General features: G+C 43.7%; 1 protein-coding gene across 4 annotated transcripts in view; it reads left to right on the plus strand.

Annotated features, from left to right (window-relative positions):
* ZNF704 (zinc finger protein 704) overlaps window positions 1-24,897 on the plus strand; it is a 189,990-nt gene that overhangs the window by 119,550 nt on the left and 45,543 nt on the right. For all 4 annotated transcript variants that reach the window (XM_059723948.1, XM_014606906.3, XM_059723947.1 and 1 more), the window contains exons 3-4: window positions 13,492-13,595; window positions 24,207-24,439. In XM_059723948.1, coding sequence (XP_059579931.1) covers window positions 13,492-13,595; window positions 24,207-24,439 — 337 coding nt within the window. The remainder of the gene's footprint in view (window positions 1-13,491; window positions 13,596-24,206; window positions 24,440-24,897) is intronic.

Below are 24,897 nucleotides of genomic sequence, written 5' to 3' on the forward strand. Positions count from 1 at the left end.
GAGCCATGAGTTACCTTTGTGTTGTTTGCATATATCAGACAAGGTATTTCTAGTAAATATAGGGGTGTATAATTCTGCCATTGCACAAGGCAGACGTGAGACCCTATCAGGTAGACTGTGTACAATTCTGGTCTCCCATGTTCAGAAAAAGGGAATTCAAAATGGAGGAGGTGCAAGGTGGCTGTGGTATGGTTTGGGGAACAAACAGCTTATCTTTTGAAAGGAGACTAAGGGTATATCCATTGTGTAGTGTATATTAGACATACTCAAGGTAGCGTGAGTAGGTCTGCAGTGTAGCTGTGGCAGCATGGAACTCAGTGCAACCTGCAACTCCTACCAGAGTTTGGATAAATACTTAAGCAGGAAATTTGCACTGAATTCTGTGCTGCTTTTGGTCTGGAACAATTTTCCACATGCAAAAAATTAACTAACTTGGAAATGAAACTTGATGAGTTTAAGCAATGGATTGTGTCATGATATTTCCTTTGATACCAGGGGATTAGACTTGGGTAACCTAGGAAGGGCTTTTGGAAACATATTCTCACACATTGGCAAGAAATAGTGTTATGGTATAAAAAATCTTTTTGATATTTTTCCTTTAGCTTCAAAAAAATAAAAGGCTAGTCTTTTATGAGCTCAGACAGGGCAAACCATTAAAGAGGCAACAACTCATGGATCAATTTTGAAACTGACTGATTCATTTTGAAAAGCCGACTCCTTATGCTTATAACTGTTGGTGCAGCCAGTCTCAGGCAGCAGGAATGACAGCAGACTGATGGCTCTTTGATTTTGGGGATGGAGAACTTACTGTGGACTTGCAATGATAAAGGAAGTATCTTATAAAATATAAGCTTTTGGGAGATTTAATTATTCTGTGAAATTTTCACTATTTGATGGGGAGGGAAAAACAGTTGAATATTATTTTATGGAGTATTATTATAAGATAGCAGCTTGTTGTAAGTAAAATTTACTACTAACTGGCAGACACATTTATTCCATGTAGAAGAGAGAAGATTTTATGATGCTACTAATATTAATAGACACATTTGGTGAATCTTTAAAAGTAATTCAGACTGCCAATTATAATGGGGAGGAGGGCAAGGAATTGAAAGCAAAGGCTTGTATTGCACCCTCCTTCTATATATCTAAATAGTACTTATACAGCTTTTAGGCATGTAAGTCTTTAAGTATAATCCTATTTTGCCTTACTCAAGTCCCTGGAACTGTTAACAGGTCTTCTTTTATAATGTGCCTTAATTTTAGCCTTTAAGGTACTCAAGTTGCAAAAAGCAGCAAGGAGGAGTAGGGCAACTCACCCTCTTTTGTCCAGTAGCCTAATGGTTAAGACAATACCCAGGAAGTGAGTGATTTGTATTCTATTTTCAAACCTGTTTCCCCAGTTCCTCCCACCTTCCACCTCTGGTCAGAATAGGATCCCAAAATGATGGATACTAGGGCTGTGCGAAGCTTCAGTCGCTGATTCAATCCAGCAGCCGAATCTCCAAATCCAAATCGAATCAGGAGACCCTTTAATCTCTCTGAATCGAATCGGAACTCTCAGAATTGATTCAGAGAGATTCGATGATTCGGACATAGACACAGCTTTAAATGTTTTTTCTACATACTTCAAGGTACCAGGTGGCTCATGAATGCTGAGATGGTGGGGCGGATGGAGTGTCCTACAGGAGCATGGGGTTGGGGGGGTTTCCCAGTGCTTGGAAGTGGACCTGGAAGTGGACCAGAAGCACTTCTGGTTTATTTCTGGGTCTGCCATGGAGCACGCGGGGGACCCCTCCCCCCTGGCTCAGCAACTGGTGCCTCCTGGGTCTGGGGGGGCACCCAGAGTCCCCCCATGGCCAATCACTGTGCCAGGAGGTTGAGGGGTGGGGGCCCAGTGTGCTCAGCAGCTGACCCAGGCGGGCACTCCTGTGGGACACTCCATCTGCCCCACCATCTCAGCATTCACGAGCCACACCTGGTACCTCAAGGTATGTAGAAAAAACATTAAAAGCTGTGTCTATAGCTGAATCACTGATTCTCCGAATCAGCATTGAATCTTCAGATTCGGATTCAGCTGAATTGAATTGGGACAGTGATCTGAATCAACTAATCAAATCACTGTCCCCCAAATCGGGCCACATCTGAATCTGAATCGAATACGACCCGCTTCGCACACCCCTAATGGATACATGTAATGTGTAGGAGATGCACTGCTAGAGATACAGGCTATCCTGTTCTCTGTTCTCACTTTCCAGCTCCCTCCAGAAAGCGCAGCACCAGGTCCTAAAGCATTTTTTGCTACCTGTGATGGGCTGTACTGTCTTTTACTCTCTCCCCCCATCCCCTCCATCTCCTTTCCAGCAATCCATACCAGTCATGTTGGTATGTTGGTAATCAGATTGCACAACAGCTTGTAGACCTTGGTCCAAGCAAATGTATCCAATAATGGCAGAAATTTAACATCTCCTTTCTGAAAATAGTCCAGTATACAAGAACCACATATTCAGATACCCCCCTTGGTGAATTAAGTTATTTCTAACAACAGAAAGAAACAGAAAAAGGAAACAAATGTAGTGTGTGCATAAAAACAGTAATGATTACTGACAGACAGTTTTGTATTATTTTCCTCTTTTGAGCTTCAGTGTGCTATTGACCTTTCACCCATTAGTTTTTTAACAGTTGATTCATTGTTTGTTTTTTGTATGGAGGAACTGCTGTACAAATGGATGGAATGACACACAAACATCATTTTAGTGTGTCGGTGCCTGCCACTGACCATTGTGTATGATTGTTCTGTGTAGTACTTGTTGTTCCTTTTTAAATTGAATTCTTGATTTGGCCTCCTAACATAGAAAATAATTACCATTCACCTGATCACTCCATTTTGAAGCAAACCACTTTTTAATGACTTTTTATTTCAGTTTCGGTAGGCGTCCTGAGGGCTTTTCATCTAGCTAGTTTTTCTGATAGGTCAGGGCTGTCTGAAAAGTTAAAAATGTTTATTGATCAACTGTTTCAGGGAAACAAAATTAAGTACACATTGATCACCTTAACTACAGCTTTTCTTTCTGTGTCAGTTTCTGATTCATGTAACAACTTCCTTGTCTATATGGCTAGGGACAGCCATTACACATAAACTGGTTTAAACCTGTAACAGAACAGACATTCAGTGCACATAAACCAGTTTGAAAAAGTCTGAAACTGGCTTGGGATAAACCTGGTTGTATGTAGTATCAGACTTAACTGATTTGGGTCAAACCAGTTTATGCATTGTCTGTCCCAGACCCCTTGCTGGTTTAAGTTAAATCAGAGTCCTCCAGCATCCTGGCATGCTCTTTGGGCTGAGCTGGGCTCTCTGTTCCACAGCAGAGCTCGCCCCTCCCCACTCTGCTCCCTGGCCAGAGCTCGGGCAGAAACTTGCAGGCACAACAGGGTCTGCTGGCTTCCTTGTGCCCCTCTTCTCCCCGCCCCCCCCCACTCGCTGCTTAAGCACAGACAATAGCCAACATGTGGTATGCTAGCTAGTGCTGTGTAAAGCTCCAGCAGAGACTGCAGACACAGGAGGGTCTATCTGACTTCCCCCTGCCCTAGCCCCCCCTCGATATTCAAGCAGGAAATCCCCCCTCTCTCCCATCTCCTTCCCTCCCATCTCCCACAGCATGGACCCCAGCCCCACAGACCCTAGGCATGTGGTAAGCTAGCTAGTGCCAAGAGGTGTCTGTGTGTACATCTCTTTCCAATTTCACTGGGGCAGGCAAACAGAGCAGTGACTGCTTAGGGCTCTTTGGAGTTAATCAGCAGGTCAGCTGGTAAGCTGTTTAAGAAGTTTGAAGTAATGGAGAGACACCATTGTTTTGCTAATCGGGTGATAAAGACTGTTATCACTATCAGCCCCCTGCTGGCTTGCTTGCCTATCAGTTTGCTGCAGACAGTATGATGAAGCAGGGAAAAAGATTGAAAAGTGCCCTATCATCAACAGATACCCCCACTTTGCCTTAGAGTGCTAGCCCAGGGCTGCGGGCTGGCAACATTCCTGCCCCTTGAGCAGCCAGCAAATAAAAGTCTGGGACCATGTAGGCAGACCTCCGTAATGAGAGAGTTCTGCCAGGGCCTGGCCACCAGCATTCCCTTTAAGGTGCGTGGCTGCACAGGCACACCTGGCAGCGCAGTATGAGCACACCTGCATGACCACGCGCACACCACACAGTTTAGGGGGAATGCTGCTGGCCACACCCCCTCAGCTCAGCTCCCTGCAGAATGGAAGGAAGGGCTTCTCTAGTGCCCCCCAGCTTCTAGCCTGAGCCACTGCAGGCATATGCCTGAATTTCCTCAGTCCAGAAAGAATGTCTGTCTGATTTCAAGCCAGTTCAGCCTAGCCCGGTTAGACTAACCGGCAAAGATTGAATTAATTCAGGCTCAGGCTTTTTGAATGTCTGTCCCTAGCCTAAAGTTCTGCCTGCTCTATTGGCTAACAAGTTGATAGTGATTTACTGTCCTTAATTCCTATCCCCCTTCCACACATGTGCATGTGCACACATACACATGTATGCACACACACACACACACACACACACACACACACACACACACACAGAAACACACATATTAACGCATAGCATTTTGCACATTGTAGGGAATGAGACTTAGGGGTCAAACCTCCTTTAAGTCAGTTTGATATTCCCCTTGACTTCAAAAAGACAAGAGCAGACCTTTTAAGAACCAGTGTTTATATATAAAAAGTGTTTTGGTATGTCTGGGCAGTGTCCTGCCCTTACACTATCATTCCCACAACTTCATGGCAATGAGGATAGTGTGAATACTGACGGAACTTGAAATCATCTGCTTGCATCATGTGGTTTAAAAAACACCAGGACTCTCTCCAAGCTGCATCACTTTCTGCCATTGCTGGAACTGCACAAATAGAAATGCAAAGGTAGGAAAATTTCCCCAGAGGTCTAGGTTAAAGATCACCTAGTGCTCAGTTGGTAGTAGCTCTGGTATGTCTTAAGAACATAAGGACGTAAACATTGGCATTTACTGGGCAAGTTTTCACGTTTGTTAATGCACTGTAATCAGTGCTACTGTGCATTAGTGTAGAAGAGCACTTTGGATGTATCTACACATGCATTTAAGTGCAATTGAATTTAATGCATTTAAATTCATGAATTTCATGCATTTAATGATTTTTTAATTTAATGCATTTAATGTGCATTAAATGATTTTTGGCAGGTGTCTATATGTGCAGAGACTTGGTGCTAAAGTTAGTCTCAAGTCCCTGTAGCCCGGCCATGTGCCTCTGTGGCCACCAGGGGGAGCACCAGCCTCCAGCCACATGGCTGCTAGCACTTGACAGCCATGTTGAAGCCAGAGCCAACTGCCAGCACTTGGCAGCCATCTGGGAAACTCTGATCCCTGTCCAACCCCTTCTCTGCCCAGCACAGGGGCAGCATGTGACAGCTTCCTCCTTTCCCACCCTGCCTCCCCATGCCAGGACTGCCCCTGCCCCTGCAAGTGACGCCCAGTGCCCTGCTGCTCCAGCCTGGCCCCTGCCAGCAATGACCAAGTCCCAGGGCAGCCACGCACTCGCCAGCAGAGGCCAGGGCACTGGTTGTGGGAGGCTCTGGCTGACCCTGCCCCCCAGCACTCCCCACTTCAGCCTGCCTGCCCCGCTGCCCACACACCCCCTGCCCACCCCCAGCACCACTCTCAGGACATGCACATAGGTGAAACATAAAAAACTGTATTAACCTCACAACACCCACTGCCATACCTCCCCCGCAACAAACAGAATCCCCTCCCCCCTCAACCAACAGAGCCCATCCACCACCCTCCCCATCCACCAACAATAAAAACCCGCTTACAAGTGGGAAAGTATATGCAAGGGGAAAACTGTTTACAATATTTTGGGTCTTCAGGCCCAGAGTGGGGGGCTATTGGGGGGGGCCTAGGGGGCAGGGCCGGTGTCCAGCACCCTAGCTGCTGGATGTTCCCTGGGGCTGGGCTTAGGCCAGTCCCCTAGTGGCAGGGCAGGCCCAGCACTAAAGTTAGTGCTGGGTCATGTCTACAAGTTTGTTAATGTGCATGAATTAATTTCACCTAAATTTGATACCTGCATTTGCATGTTCTTTAGGGAAAGGATGGAATGTTCCGTATTGGTGGTTTTTGAGAAGAGGTTGATTAGGTAACTATCTAAGATGGTTAAAAATAGTGAATTCCGTATTTCTTCAAGGGGTTGGACTTTACAATCCTTGAGGTCCCTTCTAACCTTTTTATTCTAGAGAGATGGAAGCTATTTATGGAAGTTTTTAGAAGTTAATGGATAATGATAACCTTTCTATACATTTTTGTGAACTGCCCTATAAAATTGAATTATTTTTCTAGAATTTTATAGGTAGAATTCTAGGTAGAATAAATAGAATTCTATAAGATGGTTAAAAAACCTAAATAAATAAGTCATTCTCTATTAGATTTGACAGCTGTTTACAGTAATTTCTATAGAAGTGTATGGTATTTTTAAAGGTCCCTATTGTTTTCATTGCAATAGACTGTCTTTCCATAAGGGCATGGCTGCTTGTGCTCTTTGGTTGGAGGAGAAATAAAAGACTTTGAAAAATACCACTTACTTGCCAGTTGGTTACAGCTAGACTCTTCAGTCAAACATAGTCTCCATAAGCAATTTAAATCAAATTTGTGACTCATTCGTCTTGCATTACATGGCTAACTCATTCTCAGGGGCATCATGTTGTCTTTAAATCATTACAACCCAGGTATCATTGAGATATCATGTAACTTTCACTCATGTATTTTTACATTCAGAGACCAAACACTTAAATCATAAAATGTTGTCAGTTGTGTCAAGAATAGTTGGAATGTTTAGTGGTGGGTTCTGATGCTATTTTATGATGTGTTCAGATATGTAGCACTTGGAAGGGGGCGGAAAATTTATGATGAAGATATTTTGTGTAACTAATTTATCATGGCATTGGGTATCATTGAAAACTGCATTCAATGAAAATAGTAGAGTAATGAGCAGGCATCTTGGTTTTCTCTGATTAAAAAAATCCAAAATTTCTGATTAAAAAAAACTCCACAAAATCCACATTTTCCCATGATTAAAACAAATGCTACTCTGTGTGTGTGCGTGCATGCTCGTGCATTGGCATTTCATTTTAATCACAGAAAAATGTGCATTTTGGGGGGGTTTTTTATTTGAAAACTTGATTTTTTTTATCACAGAAAACCAGGATTCCTGGTAATGATTAGTGTGGCGGAGCATGTTTCGCACCCTATCCTCATTGGGAAACTAGCAAACTGTGAAGTGAACGCCTACACGGTCAGGTGGGTGGCCAACTGGCTTAGGGAGCACACCCAGAGAGTGGTGGTGGATGGCTCCTTCTCGGCCTGGAGGTAGGTGGGCAGTGGGGTCCCACAGGGTTCGGTCTTCGGACCGATATTATTTAATATCTTCATCAGCAATTTGGACGAGGGCGTGGAGAGCACCCTCTCCAAGTTCGTTGATGATACCAAGTTATGGGGCAAAGTTAGTACACTGGACGGCAGGGAGCAGATTCAGGGTGACCTGAACAGGTTGGATCAATGGGCAGAGAGAAATAGGATGCAGTTTAATAAAGATAAATATAAGGTACTCCACCTGGGAAGGAGGAACCCCCAGCACACCTATAGGTTGGGGAGTATCCTTCTCAGCAGCTCGGAGGCAGAGAGGGATCTTGGAGTTATAATTGACTCCAAGATGAACATGAGCCAGCAGTGTAACGAGGCCATCAACAAGACCAATCGCACCTTGTCGTGAATTAGCAGGTGCATGACTAATGCATCAAAGGAGGTGATGCTCCTCCTCTATGCTGCACTGGTCAGGCCGCATTTGGAGTACTGTGTCCAGTTTTGGGCGCCACACTTCAAGAGGGATGCAGGGAATCTCGAGAGGGTCCAGAGGAGGGCCACTCACATGATTAGTGGCCTTCATGATAGACCCTACGGGGGGAGGTTGAGAGAGCTGAATCTCTTCAGCCTTCACAAGAGACGGCTGAGGGGAGATCTTGTGGCCGTCTATAAATTTATTAGGGGAGGTCAACGGGGAATAGGGGAAGCGCTGTTTACTAAGGCACCCCAGGGAGTGACTAGGAATAATGGGTATAAACTAGTTGAGAGTGAATTTAGGTTAGATATTAGGAAGAAATTTTTCACCAGGATCTGGTGGCCAGGATCTGGAATGGGCTTCCAAGAGAGGTGGTGCTATCACCTAGCTTGGAGGTCTTCAAGAGGAGGCTAGATAGTCACCTGGCTGGGGTCATCTGACCTCGGTCCTCTTTCCTGCCAGGGGCAGAGGGTTGGACACGATGATCCATTGTGGTCCCTTCTGACTCTACAATCTATGAATCTATGTCTGTTCCATTGGTGTGTCAGTCTTGACAGTCCCAAGAAAAGTTGGGAAGCTATTGACATCTGGCCAGTAAGAGCACAGTCAAGTAAGTCTCCGATGCTCATAATAAATGCATCATGTCATTGTGCATCTGGTTCATCATTTAACTGCAAGTTATAATGGTATATTTCACTCAGATGACACAATTCTACAGAACTCTACTGATTTATATACAAATATATGAAAACCTACTCCTTTCAAAAACTAATAAGGATTTTGTATTCTTTGTTTTTTTCTGGCTACTTTTATATTTTGGTTTTGTATTGGCTAGTACATTATCATTTATATTTTATAACCAACAACTAACAAGATCAGCTCATTGATTTGTCAATATTTCAGTTGTTAGGTGGTAACCTAATATTATTTTAATGCAGACTATTTAGTGGATTCATAATATCTTGGAACACAAGATTGTGGATTCTTATGGTACAGTACTTTGCCCAACACAAAAAAGAGATTCTTTTTATAATGTAGCTGCAATTTTGTTTGCTGTCTGAGAGCATTCTAGAAAATAACCATGCATTAGGCTACACTTACCGATTCTTCAGTGTTAGGAAGATTTGAACATTTGTGATTAATGACTGATTGAAAAAAAAACAACCCACTTTTTATTGTACCTTTTATTGTATATTCCACATTTAGGATTTTTTGTTCCTTTCCTAATGCCTGTTTTGCACTCACAGGCAAGTATGTGGTAGGTGGGTTGCCCCCCAGATGTGTGTGTGGGGTGAAGGTGGGCTGCTGCTGGCTTGCCGTGAGCGCCAAACTTCCTCGCCAGGGTACTGAAAAATGGTGCAGATAATGCGATGCTTGTATTGCAAAAAAGAATCTCTCTAATACTGGGTGAGCTCTGCAATAGTATCTTTGTGTTGTGGATGGGCTTATGTTTTTTCCTGTGACCGATTGGCAATATGTATTTGCTTATAGTTATGAGCTCTTTCACAAAATGTACTTCAGCTTACCCAGGAAGACAGGGGTGCTCAATCCCTGGCCCACTGGCCAAGTCATTTGGCTCACTGGGCTCCTCATAATTCCCTGGATCTCTGCTCCCATAGGTTCTGGAACTGCCAAATTCCAGGATTTGTGGGGAGCCCGGCAGGCAGAAAGCACGGCCATGAGTGGCAACCCATGAGGGACCTAGCCCATAGACTGGCCCCATGCCACTTATCTGGCCTTTCGGGCCAAAAAATTGAGCACCACTGCGGTAAGACATCAAGGCAGTCTGACAGCTGCAGAGGCTTTAGTGAATAAATTCTTTACCAGGTTTGGGGTCCCGAGTGAAATGCAAACAGATAAAGTGAGAAACTCTGAATCTAGAGTGCATCAGGCAGTGGAGGATCCACAAAGTACTCACCATTCTTGCACACCCGACACACTGATAGGCTGGTGGAAATCATTTGGTTTTATTTCTAAAAAATTCTAGAATGGTGCGTGCTATCCCATTCTTCCTAGATGGGTGGTAGAACAGCAGTTGAGGGGAGTACAAATAGTACCCAGCACTCCTTATATTTGGACCTGTGCCAAGGATCCCAGAAAAGGCCTTGTGCAGAGTTTCTGAATCAGAACAAAGGGATTTCGACCATTTTTCTTCTATAGAAACCTAACAATCTAAAACAAAAAAGCTTATACTTTGGTGAAGGTAGCCACCAATGGGAAAAAAGCAAGCCCAGGAAACCTTGTATGATGGAGGTTCAATTGGATAAACTTTTGAAAGCAGAGAATCTGGTCTGACTCCACAATCCTAAGAGGGCAGGAGACCAGAGTTGCATTACTGGCCTGGGTAAATGAAGTAGTGTAGAGGATAAATAGTCTTGGACTAATCCTAAAGCTATCCATGAGAACTATCTATCATGACTGAGGCATCAGGGGTTGGGATTTCACTGTGGCTGCCCCCAAAATGGAAAGGGGAGCTGAGCCCAGAAAAAAATGTCCCATTGGAGTAGAATGGACAGAATTCCCAGCAAATTCCACCAAAACAATCACTGCTCCTGCAGGGCTTACAGAGAGAGGCCCTTCCCTGGTAGTTATTTCCCTAAAAGAAAATCAAGAGTTGAACAACTCCGAAGTGGCTTGGATGGAAGTAAAATGTGCTTGGGTCGGAGACATGGAAATATCTTGCCAGACTGTTCCTACAAATAATTAAGTACCATTCGTGGTTTGTTAATTCATCTCATTTCTCTGTCATGCAAATGAATTGTTCAAGGTGTACCCATTTTAGGCTCAGTCAGGGTAATGAGCAAAACTAAGGTAGTCTCTGCATGAGCAGTTGGGCTAAACTTTGTTGAAACTGGCAGATTTAACCACTTTTCCTTCAAGGCAGTCATGTGGGAAAGTTCTGTACATGTTTTACCCAAGGAAAATGCAACAGCTATCCAGGCACTTGAACACTTTTGCAGGTGTTGTTGTGTTAGAATAATTGCACTGCTATTCAACATAGTTATGACAGCAAAACTTTTAATTGCAAACCTGGCCTTTAATGGCCTAAGTCACTTGAGATCCTGAATTTCAATAAAAAAAGCTGTCAGTTGTAGGGTAAAATTAGTTTATGATGATTAGTTGTCAGGCAGCTAATTAAAAAAAGAGGAGAGTTTTTATAGATAGTTTTATAACCTCATAAATCTTCAACTTTTAAATTCACAGCAAAGGTTGGGGGTCCTTCTCTATTTCTCAGCAAAAATATAAAATTAGAGATTTATTGTGAAACCTCGTTATTATGAATTCATTATTTAAGAATAATATTCAGTTTATTCAGTAATGTCTATGAAGCATAGTAAGTAATAATAGAAATTTATCTATAAACATGAAATTAAATTACTATTGTGCCATTTATAATGAATGAGCCTCCTTTTTTTTACTGTTCTTTGCTTTGCAAAGCCCAGTCATTCACAGTGGCTCACAAATGTGAGTTTATGAGGGTCTCCTGCATGTTTGTGAATAGATCTCGTCTGTGTCAGCTTAGTCCACATCCTGTGATGTGCAGGAGTTGTTACTTTGGTGCAGAAATCTGTTTGACAGAATGTAAATGGAAGTGTAATTTGAAAAATGCTGTAGTATAAAGGGAGCCATTTTTTCCAGGTAAGGAAAGGAAGAGCTCTGCACTATCTAAAAAAAAAAAAAAAAAAAGGGGGGGGGGGGAGGGGGGATTCTAAAAGCTTGTTTCAAACTAGTTACCCTGGCAGAGAGAGACACGTTTTGTCTCATGGAACGTGTGTGTGTGTAATGCTGTGTTTACACGTCTACATCTCTGGAGTTCTGTCAGGTAAAGAATAACTTTAAAGTGAAGTTCAAGCCACCAAGGAAATGGACTGCTAGGGTTTGCCTGGGGTTCTGCTGCCCTGTCTGGTCCCCTGGTAAAGCCAGCTTTTCCCACTTTGAGAAAGATGCAGGTCAGCTGCAAGCACCCTACACCATAACAGTTACTTCCCTTGTATACTTGCCATCTCCTGAGGGCCAAGCATTATAGATTATTCAAGGATTGAAACTAGTCCATTTTCAAAAATGGTGATCTTACGCTAGGGTGCCCACTTGGTTGACAGGTTTACTGTGTAGCCTAGCAGGTGTTTACTAATAACTAAAAGAGCAGTGATGATGAACTGAATTTTTTAAAATGTATTTGTATTTGAAGCAGTTGGCTTTTAAACCTGGCTGACAAAGTTACTGGCCTTTCAAATACAGCAAAAGTTTGCAGATGACACCAAACTGGGGGGAGCAGTAGATATGCTGGAGGGTAAGGCTAGGATTCAGTGGGCTAGACAAATTGGAGGATTGGGCCAAAGGAAAACACATGAGGTTCGACAAGGAGAAGCACAAAGTCCTGCACTTAGGACAGAACAATCCCATGCCCCAGTACAGGCTGGGGGCTAACAGGCTGGGCAGCAGCTCTGCAGAAAAGGACCTGGGGGTTACAGCAGGCAGTAATCTGAGTATGAGCCAGCAGTGTGCCCTTGTTCAAAGAAGGCTAAAGGCATACTGGGCTGCATTGGTAGGAGTGTTGCCAGCAGGTCAAGGGAAGTGATTATTCTCCTCTATTCAGCACTGGTGAGGCCACATCTGGAGTCCTGTGTTCAGTTTTGGGCCCCCCACTACAGAAAATATGTGAACAAATAGGAGAGAGTCCAGCGGAGGGCAGCAAATACAGTGAGGGGGTTGGGGCCCATAACTTCTGAGGAGAGGCTGAGGGAACTAGGCTTATTTAGTCTAGAGAAGAGGTGACTGAGAGGGGATTTAATAGCAGCCTTCAACTACATTAAAGGGGGTTTGAAAGAGGATAGAGCTAGACTGTTTTCAGTGGTAGTAGATGACAGAACAAGAAGCAACAGTCTCAAGTTGCAGCAGGGGAAGTTTAGATTAGATATTAGGAAAAATTTTCTCATTAGACGGGCAGTAAAACACTAGAGCAGGTTACCCAGAGAGGTGGTGGAATCTCCATCCTTGGACGTTTTTAAGACCTGTCTAGAAAAAGCTTTGGCTGGGATGATCTAGTTGGGGATGGTCTTGCTTCGAGGATTGGACTAGATAACCTCCTGAGGTCCCCTCCAACCTTAATTTTCTATGATTCTATGAAAAGAGGCTTAATTGAACTCAGCAACGGTAACATATGCCCCCTTCAGTTTTAGCGTCTTGGTCTTCCATTACTCTGCAGTGAATAATATTTTACTTTTACTATTATTATTACTGTTATGAGTTATTTTACCTTATTTTTGTTTCTGTAGGTCTCTATCCAGAAAAGTGCTTAAGCATATGCTTAACTTTTAAGTTGTGAGCAGCTGATAGAGGAGGAAGTCATGATAAGTGACAGGTTCACAGTAGTCCTGACATGGTCTTATGCAGATCCACTTTCTTTTCCAGTATTTTTCCCCTTAAATTGGGCTGATTTGTTAAAACCTCAGGGTATCAAAAGCTGGGATAGAGCCATGCTTTCTGATGCAGTTCCTCTGCTTCTCTGCCCAGGTAGTTGTGCTGTTTTGTGCAACTGTCCTGCAGACTAGATCTATGAAGGAAATTCTGAACAATTCAGATGCTTGCTGATGCATTTTCTTCCTCTGTTTCAGAAAATCTTCAGAAGAACTGGACATGGATAAAGTGACAGCAGCTATGGTACTAACCAGTTTGTCCACCAGCCCTTTGGTTCGCAGCCCTCCTGTCCGACCCAATGGTAAGCTTACGTAATGCTCTGGGGGGTTGTGAAGAGCTGGAATATAATATATTAAGAATCTGAACGTTGCTTTTCAGTTTTGCAGCAGATGCCTTGTACATCTGAGTAAGTATGGCAAGATATAATTTTCTTATTTCACCAGTAGCAGCAGTAATAATACAACTGGAAAAGGAAATAACAGAAAAGTTTACCCATTGTCATTCCAACTAAGGGACTTAGAGAGTAACTTGTTATCAGGAATATTATAATCAGGTCAATGAGAACAAGAAGGCTTATGGAATCATTCTGTGGTGCGGACTGTTGTATACTATATTTATACCATACCTACCTCTAGACTACTGAGGGTCTCTAGACTCTATTCCAGTAGAGAAAGTACCTGAAAATAAGGCTTTTTAAGAGGCAATAGAGTGATAACAGCCTGTGTCAAACAAGCTTAGCCCTCCAAGGGAGCAAAGACTATAAACAATCCACCAATCAGAAACAAGCTGAGAGAAAGCAGGCACCACCCCTTTCCTGAAGGGAGGGGAAAAGGAGCTCCCTGACTGGACTGTGGATTGCAGCATAGCGGATCTGCCAGACTTCACGGGTGGAACCCCCAAAGCTTATAAAAGGAGAGCATGCTCAACACGCTGGAAGAGAGATGTGCCAAGGGACGGCAAGGAGAGAGGAGCTCCAGAGATGATTGTCCTTGGGACTCTGCCTGAGCCTTAATGGTGTGCGGATAGGTGCATGGCGCTCAGGCTCCAGGAGCCACTCAAGGCGGCTTGAGCCTGAGAGCCTGGCAAGCGACTAGGCGGGCAGCACATGGATTGGCGCATGGGGAGCCAGGCCTGGGAGCAGCTTGAGGCTGTTCAGGCCTCACCCGGTGTGTGGACCGGCACATGGAGAGCCACCCCTGGAAATGGCTCAAGGCTGCTCGTGCCCCACACGATGTGCAGGTCGGTGCAGGGAGAGTCAAGCTCAAGAGCAGTTCAAGGCTGCTCAAGTTAGCTCCAGCTAGGTCAGGTAACCAGAGCCCCACAGTGTGGCTCAGCATTAAACTAAAAGAGCCCTGGTGCCCAGAGCAGGGCCCAGGAAAGGGAAGGACCCCCGGCATGACGCCAGGGAAGGGCTGGGCTCCCGTAAGAGCGCCCTAGGTGCCTAGTGCGGGGCACCAGGCCATCAAGAGGATGCCGGAGGCACTGCCGTAGAGAGGCCCTTGCGGGACTGGCCACCAGGGGACGAACCTTGGCTACTTCAGAGCGGGAGCATGAGTTGCTGGGAAAGTTGAGTTGCAGGTCCCACAGGGGAGGAGGGCTTGGGAGAGGAGGGTCTGCAGCCTCCACCCTCCTCCATTGTGGCAGGGAGCGTGTCCGCAGCCCTAAAGGGAGAGGCTCCAGGGAACATCCTGTGGGGTGCTGGTTGCACCCCATATTTTGTGATTGTACTGTAGAGGTTAATATAGTTATGGGTACCCCTTAAGGGGGTTTATATGGGTTTACCTGTCTTCATTACCTGTATATGTTTACTGCCTATTATTGGAATATTGCTACCTCAACTTACCTGGGTTTATCTAAGTTGATTTTTATGTGTGTTTATTATGCTGATGCCTTGACTTACCTGTTCCAGGGTGTTAATGTTCATATGTGCAGGGGGTTAATTATTACCTATGCTGTGAATCACCTGTTCTATGTTTTGAAGTCCCTCGAAGTGGTGCAATGTGTTGATTGCAGGTTATTGTGACAGGTATCACATACTAATTCTACTGTAAGTATTTAATGTCTATTATTTATATTTATTTTGTATAGCAATAAATTTGTATATAGTGAAGTGCTTTGTCCTGGCCTGGCTTTATAGAGAAAAGAAGGAACTGCTCCCCAGTAGCAGGCCCCTCTCACGGCACTCTTGCCTGACCACCCCATTCCTTCCACTTGCAGACAGGGCACACCCCTGGGTGTACCCGGGCTACACTTATATGGCTCTTACCACCATATTATCTGAGCACCTTCCAAGTAATTAAAAACAGAGCATCAGTGAATGCTACCTAGCAGCTCTTGACTGAAAAGCTCTCCTAAACTCTACTAAAGCATTGATATATAAACGGTCATGACTGAATATGATTTTTTTTAAATACAATTTGAGTGTTCTGTGATATTTTTCCACATATACGGTTTGGGTATTTCCTAAATACTGGAAAAGCAATCTTTAAAAGTTTTGATTCAAATATTTTCAAAACTAAGGACCAAATTCTGAAGCCCTTACTCAAGCAAAATGCCCTTTGAAGAGGCTAAGTCTTGCCTGAATGAGGATTTATTTATTTAAACCTCTGTTAATACTGCTGGACTACTACACTGTTCCTGATTTTAATGTCAGTAATGTAAGAAAATACATATCTAACAATAATAACTTCATCGTAGGAATAATTCTTAATTTCTTTTCTAAAATAAGACATACCTAGCTCTGTAATTAAGGAAACTTGTGTAACAGTGGCGTTTTGTGTACACGTAAAGAATGCATTAGCATTTAGGTCAAATTTGGCGGGGAATTATTCTGTGTTAACATGCATAGGAATTAGATCAGAATCTGGCCCTTGTTCCCCACGACTTAAGTGAGATTATTATCACTAAAGCCATTGCTCTGGCAATGTAAAAAGAATACTAATGTGAGAATATATTACACTTATACCTGTTTCAAAATCTTTTTACTGCCAAGTATGTTTGTGTTAATGAGCCACAGACTCTCTGTGGTTTTTTCTTCTTGTTTTCAACCTCATTCAGTCATTACATAGTACTTGTTTTAAAAAATGTTCCTGATTAAATCTCTTCTCAGTGAGGTGAGGGAAGCTGTAAAACCAGGAAACACAAAGCACTTCTGTAAACATGTAGGAAAACTATGCTGGAAAGACAATTGTTTCCTTTGTTGTCCTGAACAAACTGCATTTTTAAGCTGTGCAAATTTCACAAGTTGATACCGATGTGCTTCTTGGCTTTGACATGAGACTAGATTGCAAATAATTAAAAAAAAAAAAAAAAAAAAAGCAAGAGAAGAGGAAAAACAGATAGATAGATCACACGTTTGAAAGAGCCACCCGGATACCACATGAAGAATTGCTGCAGTACAGAAGAAAAACCCCCATGAATCACACACCGCTGGTTATGACATATCATCCTTTCCTCGAACCCATATGGAAAATCCTCAAACAATTGCAACCTATACTAGAAAGGGACCCTATTCTTAAAGAGATCTTCCCAGAAGCACCCATCCTAGCCTTCAAACAAGCACTAAACCTCGCTAACCTCATCAGAAACAAACTTTCTCAGGCCCAGAACACACCAAAAGGATCCAGACCATGCCATGACAAGAAATGTAAAACCTACCAACACATCACCACCACCCCCACAATTACTACACCTGACAGAACCATCAGCATTCCCAGATCTTACAGCTGCTCCTCCAGAAATGTAATATATCTCATCCAAGGCACCAAATGCCCTGATGGAAAATATGTAGGAGAGACCAAACAACAACTGTGCACCAGAATTAATGCACATCGGAAATCTATCAGAGACAGGAATACCCAATTACCTGTGAGGGCGCATTTTTCAGAAGAAAACCACTCTTTATCCAATCTCTCAGGTTTTGTAAAATCCTCAAAGGGAACTTACAAAACACTTCTCAGAGATGAGCCTATGAACTTCATCAACCTCCTGGATACAAAAAAATCATGGACTAAATATAGACATTGGATTTATGACACATTATAACCTGCCTGACATCTGACTCCTCAGGTACCTCTCCACTATTTAACTGCTACATACATCCCCCTTTTCTCTCCCCTCCCCCTCACCCAGCCTGTCTCTCACCCACTGATTCCTCAACTTACATCTTCACTGACTGCCTGTCTTGCATGCAGACCAGCCTCTGGCTTCTTTACTATTCATTCCATCCAGGAAGAGCACACACCAACTGCAGAGACTTCCTCAGCTTGACAAAGGGTTCTTAAACCCAAAATCTTGCTAAAAAAAAATGTTCAACTATTTAAGTTGGTCTAATAAAAAATATTAGATTCACCCAAAGAACCTTGTCTGCCTAGGTCCTCAAACCAACATGGCTACAACCTACACCCTTGATAAATATATAGGTACATGGGCTCGTACTGTTCAGTTTCTTTATTAGTGACTTGGACAACAGGGTAAAAAGCAGCCTGTTTAAATTTGCTGATGATACCAAGATTTGGGGTAAGGTGGGCACACTAGTAGGGAAGGACAGATTACAGCAGGACCTGGACAGGTTACAGGGGTGGGCTAATGAAAATAGGATGGGTTTTAATACTGGCAAGTGCAGGGTGCTGCACTTGGGCAGTGGGAACCAGAAGCACACTCATAAGCTGGGGAAGTCCCTTCTTGAGAGCACAGTGACAGAGAGAGATCTTGGAGTCATTATTGACTCCAAGATGAACATGGGCCGACAATGCGAGGTCACGGTCAGTAGTGCTAACTGTACCTTGTCGTGCATCCACAGCTGCATCTCAAGCAGGCCCAAGGAGGTGATTCTCCCCCTTTATGTGACACTGGTCAGGCCGCAGCTGGAGTACTGTGTTCAGTTCTGGGTGCCACACTTCAGGTGGGATGTGGACAGCATTGAGATGGTCTGGAGGAGGGCCCACCCGCATGATCCAGGGACAGCAGGGCAGACCCTACGAAGAGAGGCTACGGAACCTTAACCTGTTCAGACTTCACACGAGAAGGCTGAGGGGGGACCTGGTGGCCATCTATAAACTCACCGGGGGGGCCAGCAGAGTTTGGGAGAGACCCTGTTCCCCCTAGTGCCCTCTGGGGTAACAAGGAATAATGGCCACAAATTGTTAGAGAGTAAGTTTAGACTAGACATCCGAAGGCACTACTTCACAGTCAGGGTGGCTAGGATCTGGAACCAACTTCCGAGGGAAGTGGTGCAGGCTCCTACCCTGCGGGTCTTTAAGAGGAGGCTTGATGCCTACCTGGCTGGGGTCATTTGAGCCCAGTTTTCTCTCCTGCCCAGGGCAGGGGATCAGACTTGATGATCAAGAAGGTCCCTTCCTACCCTACTTCTATGAATCTATGAAAGCATGAAGTTTGGTAACAACAAACTGAAACTATTCAAGCATTATGTTCTCATGTATTATTTTGTGAACAATAAGCTGAGTATGTGCCTATTTTCAAAGGAATCTTGGAGTATGCTAATTTGCCTATGTTTTGTACTCTTTACCCTGATTCCACAAACACTTAGCCACATGCAGTTTATTCACAAGTAGTTATGGGACTACTCAAGTGAGCCTAACTAGATGGGCACTTACATGTTTACAGGACCAGTCGGTATGTTGAAGCCCACTGAAGTCAGCTGGAAACACTCCTATTGACTTCAATGGTTTTTGGATCAGGCTTTTGGTAACAAACAGATGCACGTGATTTTCATGTTGGCAGTATGACTGAGAATGAAACTTGTTTGTTAGAAAGTGATAAGATCAAGAAGTGTCTGTGAGGGAAAAGAAATTGTAGGTACTGTCAGCCTTGGAAAGACTCCAGGCTTGCATTAAACACTACATTTTATTGTTTACCCATACTTGCTAAATATAAAAAATATTCATGGCTTTCAATGAAGAAAAAGATGTTTTTCTCCAAGGGTGTATACCTTAGTGTAACAAACTGGGTAACACAGATCAGAGATAATCCTGCCCTGGAGTGACATGACTTTGAACTGCATAATGAGCATTTAAAACTAGTTTCAGGTGTTAATGTGTAGACAATCCAGGTGTTAAGACCTCTAGGAGCCACCCAAAATTACTATGTAACAAGGCCCTGATTCTCAACCAGGGTGCTCTTGCACTTTGGGGTGCCTCAAGATCCTTTTGGGGGCCATGGGGTGCCACACAGCGTTAACACTATCAGGTGTGCAAACATGATTGACAAGTTAAACCCAGTAATTTCAAATAGGAATCCATTGCGTCAAAAGCATTGTGGTCTTTGCAACAGAAGACTCACTATTATTTTTCTGTAATCCAAAAAATGAATGAAAATTAAGAGCTGGCATTTTCCAAGTGGTATTTTGAGCCTAATGAAGGGTACTTTGAGTCTAAAAAGATTAAGAACCATTGCTGTATGCAATCCAAACGGACAAAAAGCTGTTAGATGCAAGCACTGGGAGAGCATGGGGATGGAGCTTAGAACATCAGTTTGGTTTTGTTTGGGGGCTTCACAAGATTTATATAGGTATGGGTTACTGTCTTGGGGCTCAGGCTGGGTTTGTCCTCTTCTTAAATAAGCTCAGAATATAAAGTCCAGAGGCATACGATTGGGCAATATATAGAGTAAGGACATGGACAGACATAACATTTAAAACACTCCAGGTGCCTTCAAAGTATTCCAAGAAGTGCAAGGAAGGACTTCCTATTACGTTTTTACCCTCCCTCCAGGGTTTCCCTGAAAGGGAATGGATTTTTTTTTTTTTTTTAATTTTGGTTTGTGTGATTTTTTTGGCTTAATCTATCTGCCTGTATGCATTTGAGCCCCATTCAGGAAGACATTGCTATTTATGACAGCAATGTCATGTATGCCTAATTCCCAGTAAAGTCAACAGATTGCAACTACATGCTTAAGTGTACCTTACTGAATCAGGGCCCTTACTCCATAGTATCTGACTGACTATTTGTTGGCCTCTTGGAGACAAAAGCCCAGAAGGGAAGGATTAGGTGATAAGTAGGTAATTAGGATTATGGAGACTTGGTGAGATAGTTCATAGGATTGGAGTACCATCATAGATGGGTATAACTTGTTCAGGAAGGACAGTTACGGGGGGGAAAGGAGGTGTTGTTCCATATATAAAGGAGATGTATGCATGTTCTCAGGTGCAGTACAGAGTGGAAGGCAGGCATGTTGAAAGCCTCTGGGTAAAGGGCAAGGGAGAGAACAGCCAGGGGATGTCATGGTGGGCTTCTGCTGTAGGCCACCAAACCAGAAGGAAAAGGTGGACAACTGATGGAAGTTTCTAGATCACAGTATCTGGTTCTTATGTGGGACTTAATATGATGACATCTGCTGGGAAGAAAACACAGAAGTATGCTGGCAGTCCAGCAGATCCTTGGAGTGTGTTGGAAATAACTTTTTGGTATAGGTGGAGAGTCCAACCAGGAGGCAGGCTCTTTGTAACTTGCTGCTCATAAGTAGAAAATAATTGGTTGAGAATGTGAAGGTGGAAGGTAATTTGTGTGACAGTTACCACAAAATGATAGAGTTCAAGATCTGAATGGAAGGAAGGACTTCCAAAAAAAAAACAAACCTTAACACACTTGGGGGACTGGTAAGATCTCCTGTGAGACAAGTCTGAAGGGAAAAGAAACCCAAAAGAGGAAGCTCTACTTTAAGAAGGCCATATTAAGGGTGCAGGAACAAGATATCCCAATGCAACAGAAGAATGGAAAGTACAACAGGAGACCAGCCTGGCTAAACAGCAATCTCTTCAATGAGCTGAATCTCAAAAATGAGTCCTACAAAAAGTGGAAACCTGGACCTATTGTTAGGGAAGAGCATAAGACAGCAGTAGCTATAAGTACCGTCTTTTATAAAGAGGATGCAGATAGGCCTTTCTCTGTGGCTACCTGGGCAGTATTAGGAAGACCAAAGCACAATTTGAGATGCAACTAGCAAGGGGATTCTACACGTATGTCAAAAGTAAGAGGAAGACCAAAGAAACCATAGGTCCCTTGTGGGATGCATAAGGCAATCAAGTTGAGGATACAGAGAAGGCTGAAGTATTTAAGGCCTTTTTTACTTCAGTCTTCAAAAATGAGGAATGAGACAAACAGCCTAAGGTAGTGGAAGAACAGATTAGAGATTACTCAGAGAAGCTACATAATTTCAAGAAAGCAGGGCTGAATTGGATGCACCATAGGATACTGACAGAACTGGCTAAGGGAATGCCAGAACCACTGGCTATCCTCTTTGAGAACTTGTGCGGATCAGGTGAAGGCATGGATGATTGGAAAAAGACAAATATAATGTCTATCTTTAGGAAAGGAATTAAGGGGGATCTGGAGAATTACACACCAGTCCATCTGACCTTGATACCCAGAAAGATCATGAAAAAGGTTGTCAAGGAATCTATTGTAAAGCACCTAGAGGAGAGCAAGGCAATCAGGAGCAGCCAGCATGAATTCACTGAGAGCAAGTCATGCCTAACTAACTTGATTTCCTTCTATGATAAGGTGACAGGTTCTGTGGATGGGAGAAGAGCTGGGGATGTGATATACCTTGACTTTAGCAAGGTTTTTGACACTATCTTCCATGACATTCAATTAACAAGCTAAGGAAGTATAGTCTAGATAAAGGTATCGTAAGGTGAATTCATAACTGGTTGGATCATTATTTTCAATGAGTAGTCATCAATGGCTGAATATCTAGTTAAGAGGAGGTATAAGTGTGGTTCCCCAGGGGCCTGTCTTGGGTCCTGTATTGTTTCACATCTTCATTAAATATTTAGATGATAGGATTAAGTATACACTTAGCAAATATGTGGATTACCCCAGGTAGCTGAAGTTGCAGACACTCTGGAGGACAGGATCTAGAATGACCTGAATAAGCTGGAGAACTGATCCAAAACTGATCAAATGAAATTCTGGAAGAACAAATGCAAAGACCTGCACTTGGGACAGAACAGAACATAATGTAAATACAAACTGAGGAATGATTGGTTGGGCTGCAGCCGTGCAGAGGAGGGTCTGGGGGTTACTGTGGACCATAAGCTGAACATGAGCCAATAGTGTGCTCTTGTTGCCAAAAAAGTCAGCAGCATACTTGGTTGTATTGACAGAAGTTCTCTTGCAAATTAAGGAAAGTGATTCTTTCACTATATTCAGTATTGGTAGACCTCTTCCAGAGTACTGTGTCCAGTTTTGGGACCCACACTTCAAAAAGGATATGGACAGATTGGAAAGACTCTAGCAGAGTGTGACAAAAATATTAGAGTACTGGGAAGCATGATTTATGAAGACAGGCTGAAAGAACTAGGATTATTTAGTCTGGAGAAGAGAAGACTGGGGTGGGGGGGAGGCAGTAACAGTCTTCAGATACCTGAAAAGCACTTATAAAGAGGATGCAGATAGGCTTTTCTCTGTGGCTGCATGGGACAGAAGCAATGACCTCAGACTGCAGCAGAGGAAATTTAGGTTGGGGATTAAGAAGAACTTTCTGACCCTGAGAGTGGTCAAGTATTGGAATATTGGAGACATTGTAGACTCTCCATCCCTAGAAATCTTTAAGAGCAGTTTAGACAGACACTTGGCTAGGATGGTTTAGTCAGGTATGATCCTGCCTTGAGTAGGGGCCTGGACTTAGGTGACCCTTTCTAGCCTTACAGTCCTATGATCTTTTGATCGTAGAAAGCTATTCATGGACTGTGTTCCAGAAAAGCTTGTTTCCTCTTCTCCTAATTTCTTTACTGTTAGAACAGTAAGGCAGTAGAACAGACTGCCTAGGAAAGTTGTGGACTGTCCATCACTGGAGGTGTTAAAGAAGAGGTTGGACAGCCAGTGGTTGGGGATGATCTAGGCCTATGTTGTACTATAAGTATTTCCCATACTCCTGGGCTTTGCTGGTTGCCCCTTGCTCCTCCTGTGTTTCCTTAGGGTATTTTTAAGTCTTCCCTGAAGGCATTAGTTGTTGGCTGTAACCAAGACTGAAGATTTTGACTGGGATGGGCTCCTGCTGGGACTTAAAGCCAGAGGTTCTTGGCTCCTAGTCAGACCAAGCACCATGTTTGGGGGCAGGGTGGAATTTTACTCCTTGGTCAGCTATGGACTGTGGGGGTTTTTGCCTTCTTCTGTAATGGGGGTTGTGGCCCTCTACCTGGGATCTCTTGAAGCAGGACATTGACTGTCATGGTTCCCCTTCTTTACCTGTGGCAGGTTTTATGTCTTTTGTCAGGGTTGACAGTAGTTATACAACAAGTTTAAATTATGTATTGTATAGGATGGTTTGGATGGGGATAATTCTGCCTCAGTTAAAGGGTTGGACTGGATGACCACTTTACATCCCTTCCAGCCCTGCTTCTCTATGATTTCTGTGAGTCTTCTTTGTAATGAAGTGGCTTTGTATTTACAGTCACATATTACAGTGAAATGCTTTTGAGTGGAATAGGTACTGGTTTCCCTCACCAACCACAGGGTTAGGTTCTTGAAAGTTCCTGTAATTGGCAAAACTGTGGTTGGCAAAACCAGCAGGGCTGAGGGAGCAGGGACTGTGGGTGGGGGGGTGAGGGGTACCAGCAAAGCTGTGAGGGTTGGAGGGGGGGAAGGGAGAGTGAAAGGCATGAGCCAGGGGGCCCGTGGGGGTATTTTCAGACTGTACACCCCCCCTCCCCCCCAGCCGCTCTGAAGCATGGATACTCAAAACTGTGGTTGGCGAGCGAAGCCTGTATAAATTAGAGTTATAGGTATAAGTCTTCATTTCTCCTTTGCACATTCTCTAGCTTTTATCAGCCCAAGTCTAGTTCATTCATCAGCATGTTTTCTAAGCACCAAGTAAAAGCAAACAGATCTCCTTAGCCTTATCATATGGTATATGAGCATTTGTTTTAATGCTTGTTGTTGTTAATTGACAGATTCTCTGAATGGATCTTGGAAGGAAGGAGGATTTGTGCCTTCCAGTACCAGCAGCAGTGGATACTGGAGCTGGAGTGCTCCAAGTGATCAGTCTAATCCATCCACCCCATCTCCACCTCTGTCTGCCGATAGCTTCAAACCTTTTCGAACACCTTCCCAGCCAGATGATGGCATTGATGAAGCTGAAACAAGCAACCTTCTCTTTGATGAACCCATCCCTAGGAAGAGGAAGGTTAGCCTCATGTTAGGTTCCATACAACTGTATCCCAGGGATGTTGTTAGACTGTGAAGGGGAGGATAAGGACAAAAGCCAGCATGAGCAGCTCTGTAGAGAATTTCAACAGAGGCAAAATCTTGCCATGGCACCCAGCTAACATGCAGATCCACATACCATGTTCCCAGGGACCTAACCCAACTGAATCCAGTCCCGTAGTACACCCACTTCCTGCTACACCACTTTGTTTCTGGAAGAAGGCCAGGGTGTGTATAGGTCCTGCTCAGAGAAGCAGCAACATTCTCTACGGAGGGTGTTGCCTCTAGCCTCTCAGGGGATTTCTGTCCAGCTTTGGCTAATTCCTTTGGTACAAGATGACCTGAGCAGCCTCTGCCCTCCCTCCCTGTCCCACCCCCTGCTTTTGCTAGTACCTTGGCAGGATTTGACCCCATATTTCTAGTTTGCTGAAATATGAA

This window comes from Alligator mississippiensis, chromosome 3 (genome assembly GCF_030867095.1).
Source record: "Alligator mississippiensis isolate rAllMis1 chromosome 3, rAllMis1, whole genome shotgun sequence".
In the NCBI taxonomy this organism is placed as follows: domain Eukaryota; kingdom Metazoa; phylum Chordata; order Crocodylia; family Alligatoridae; genus Alligator; species Alligator mississippiensis.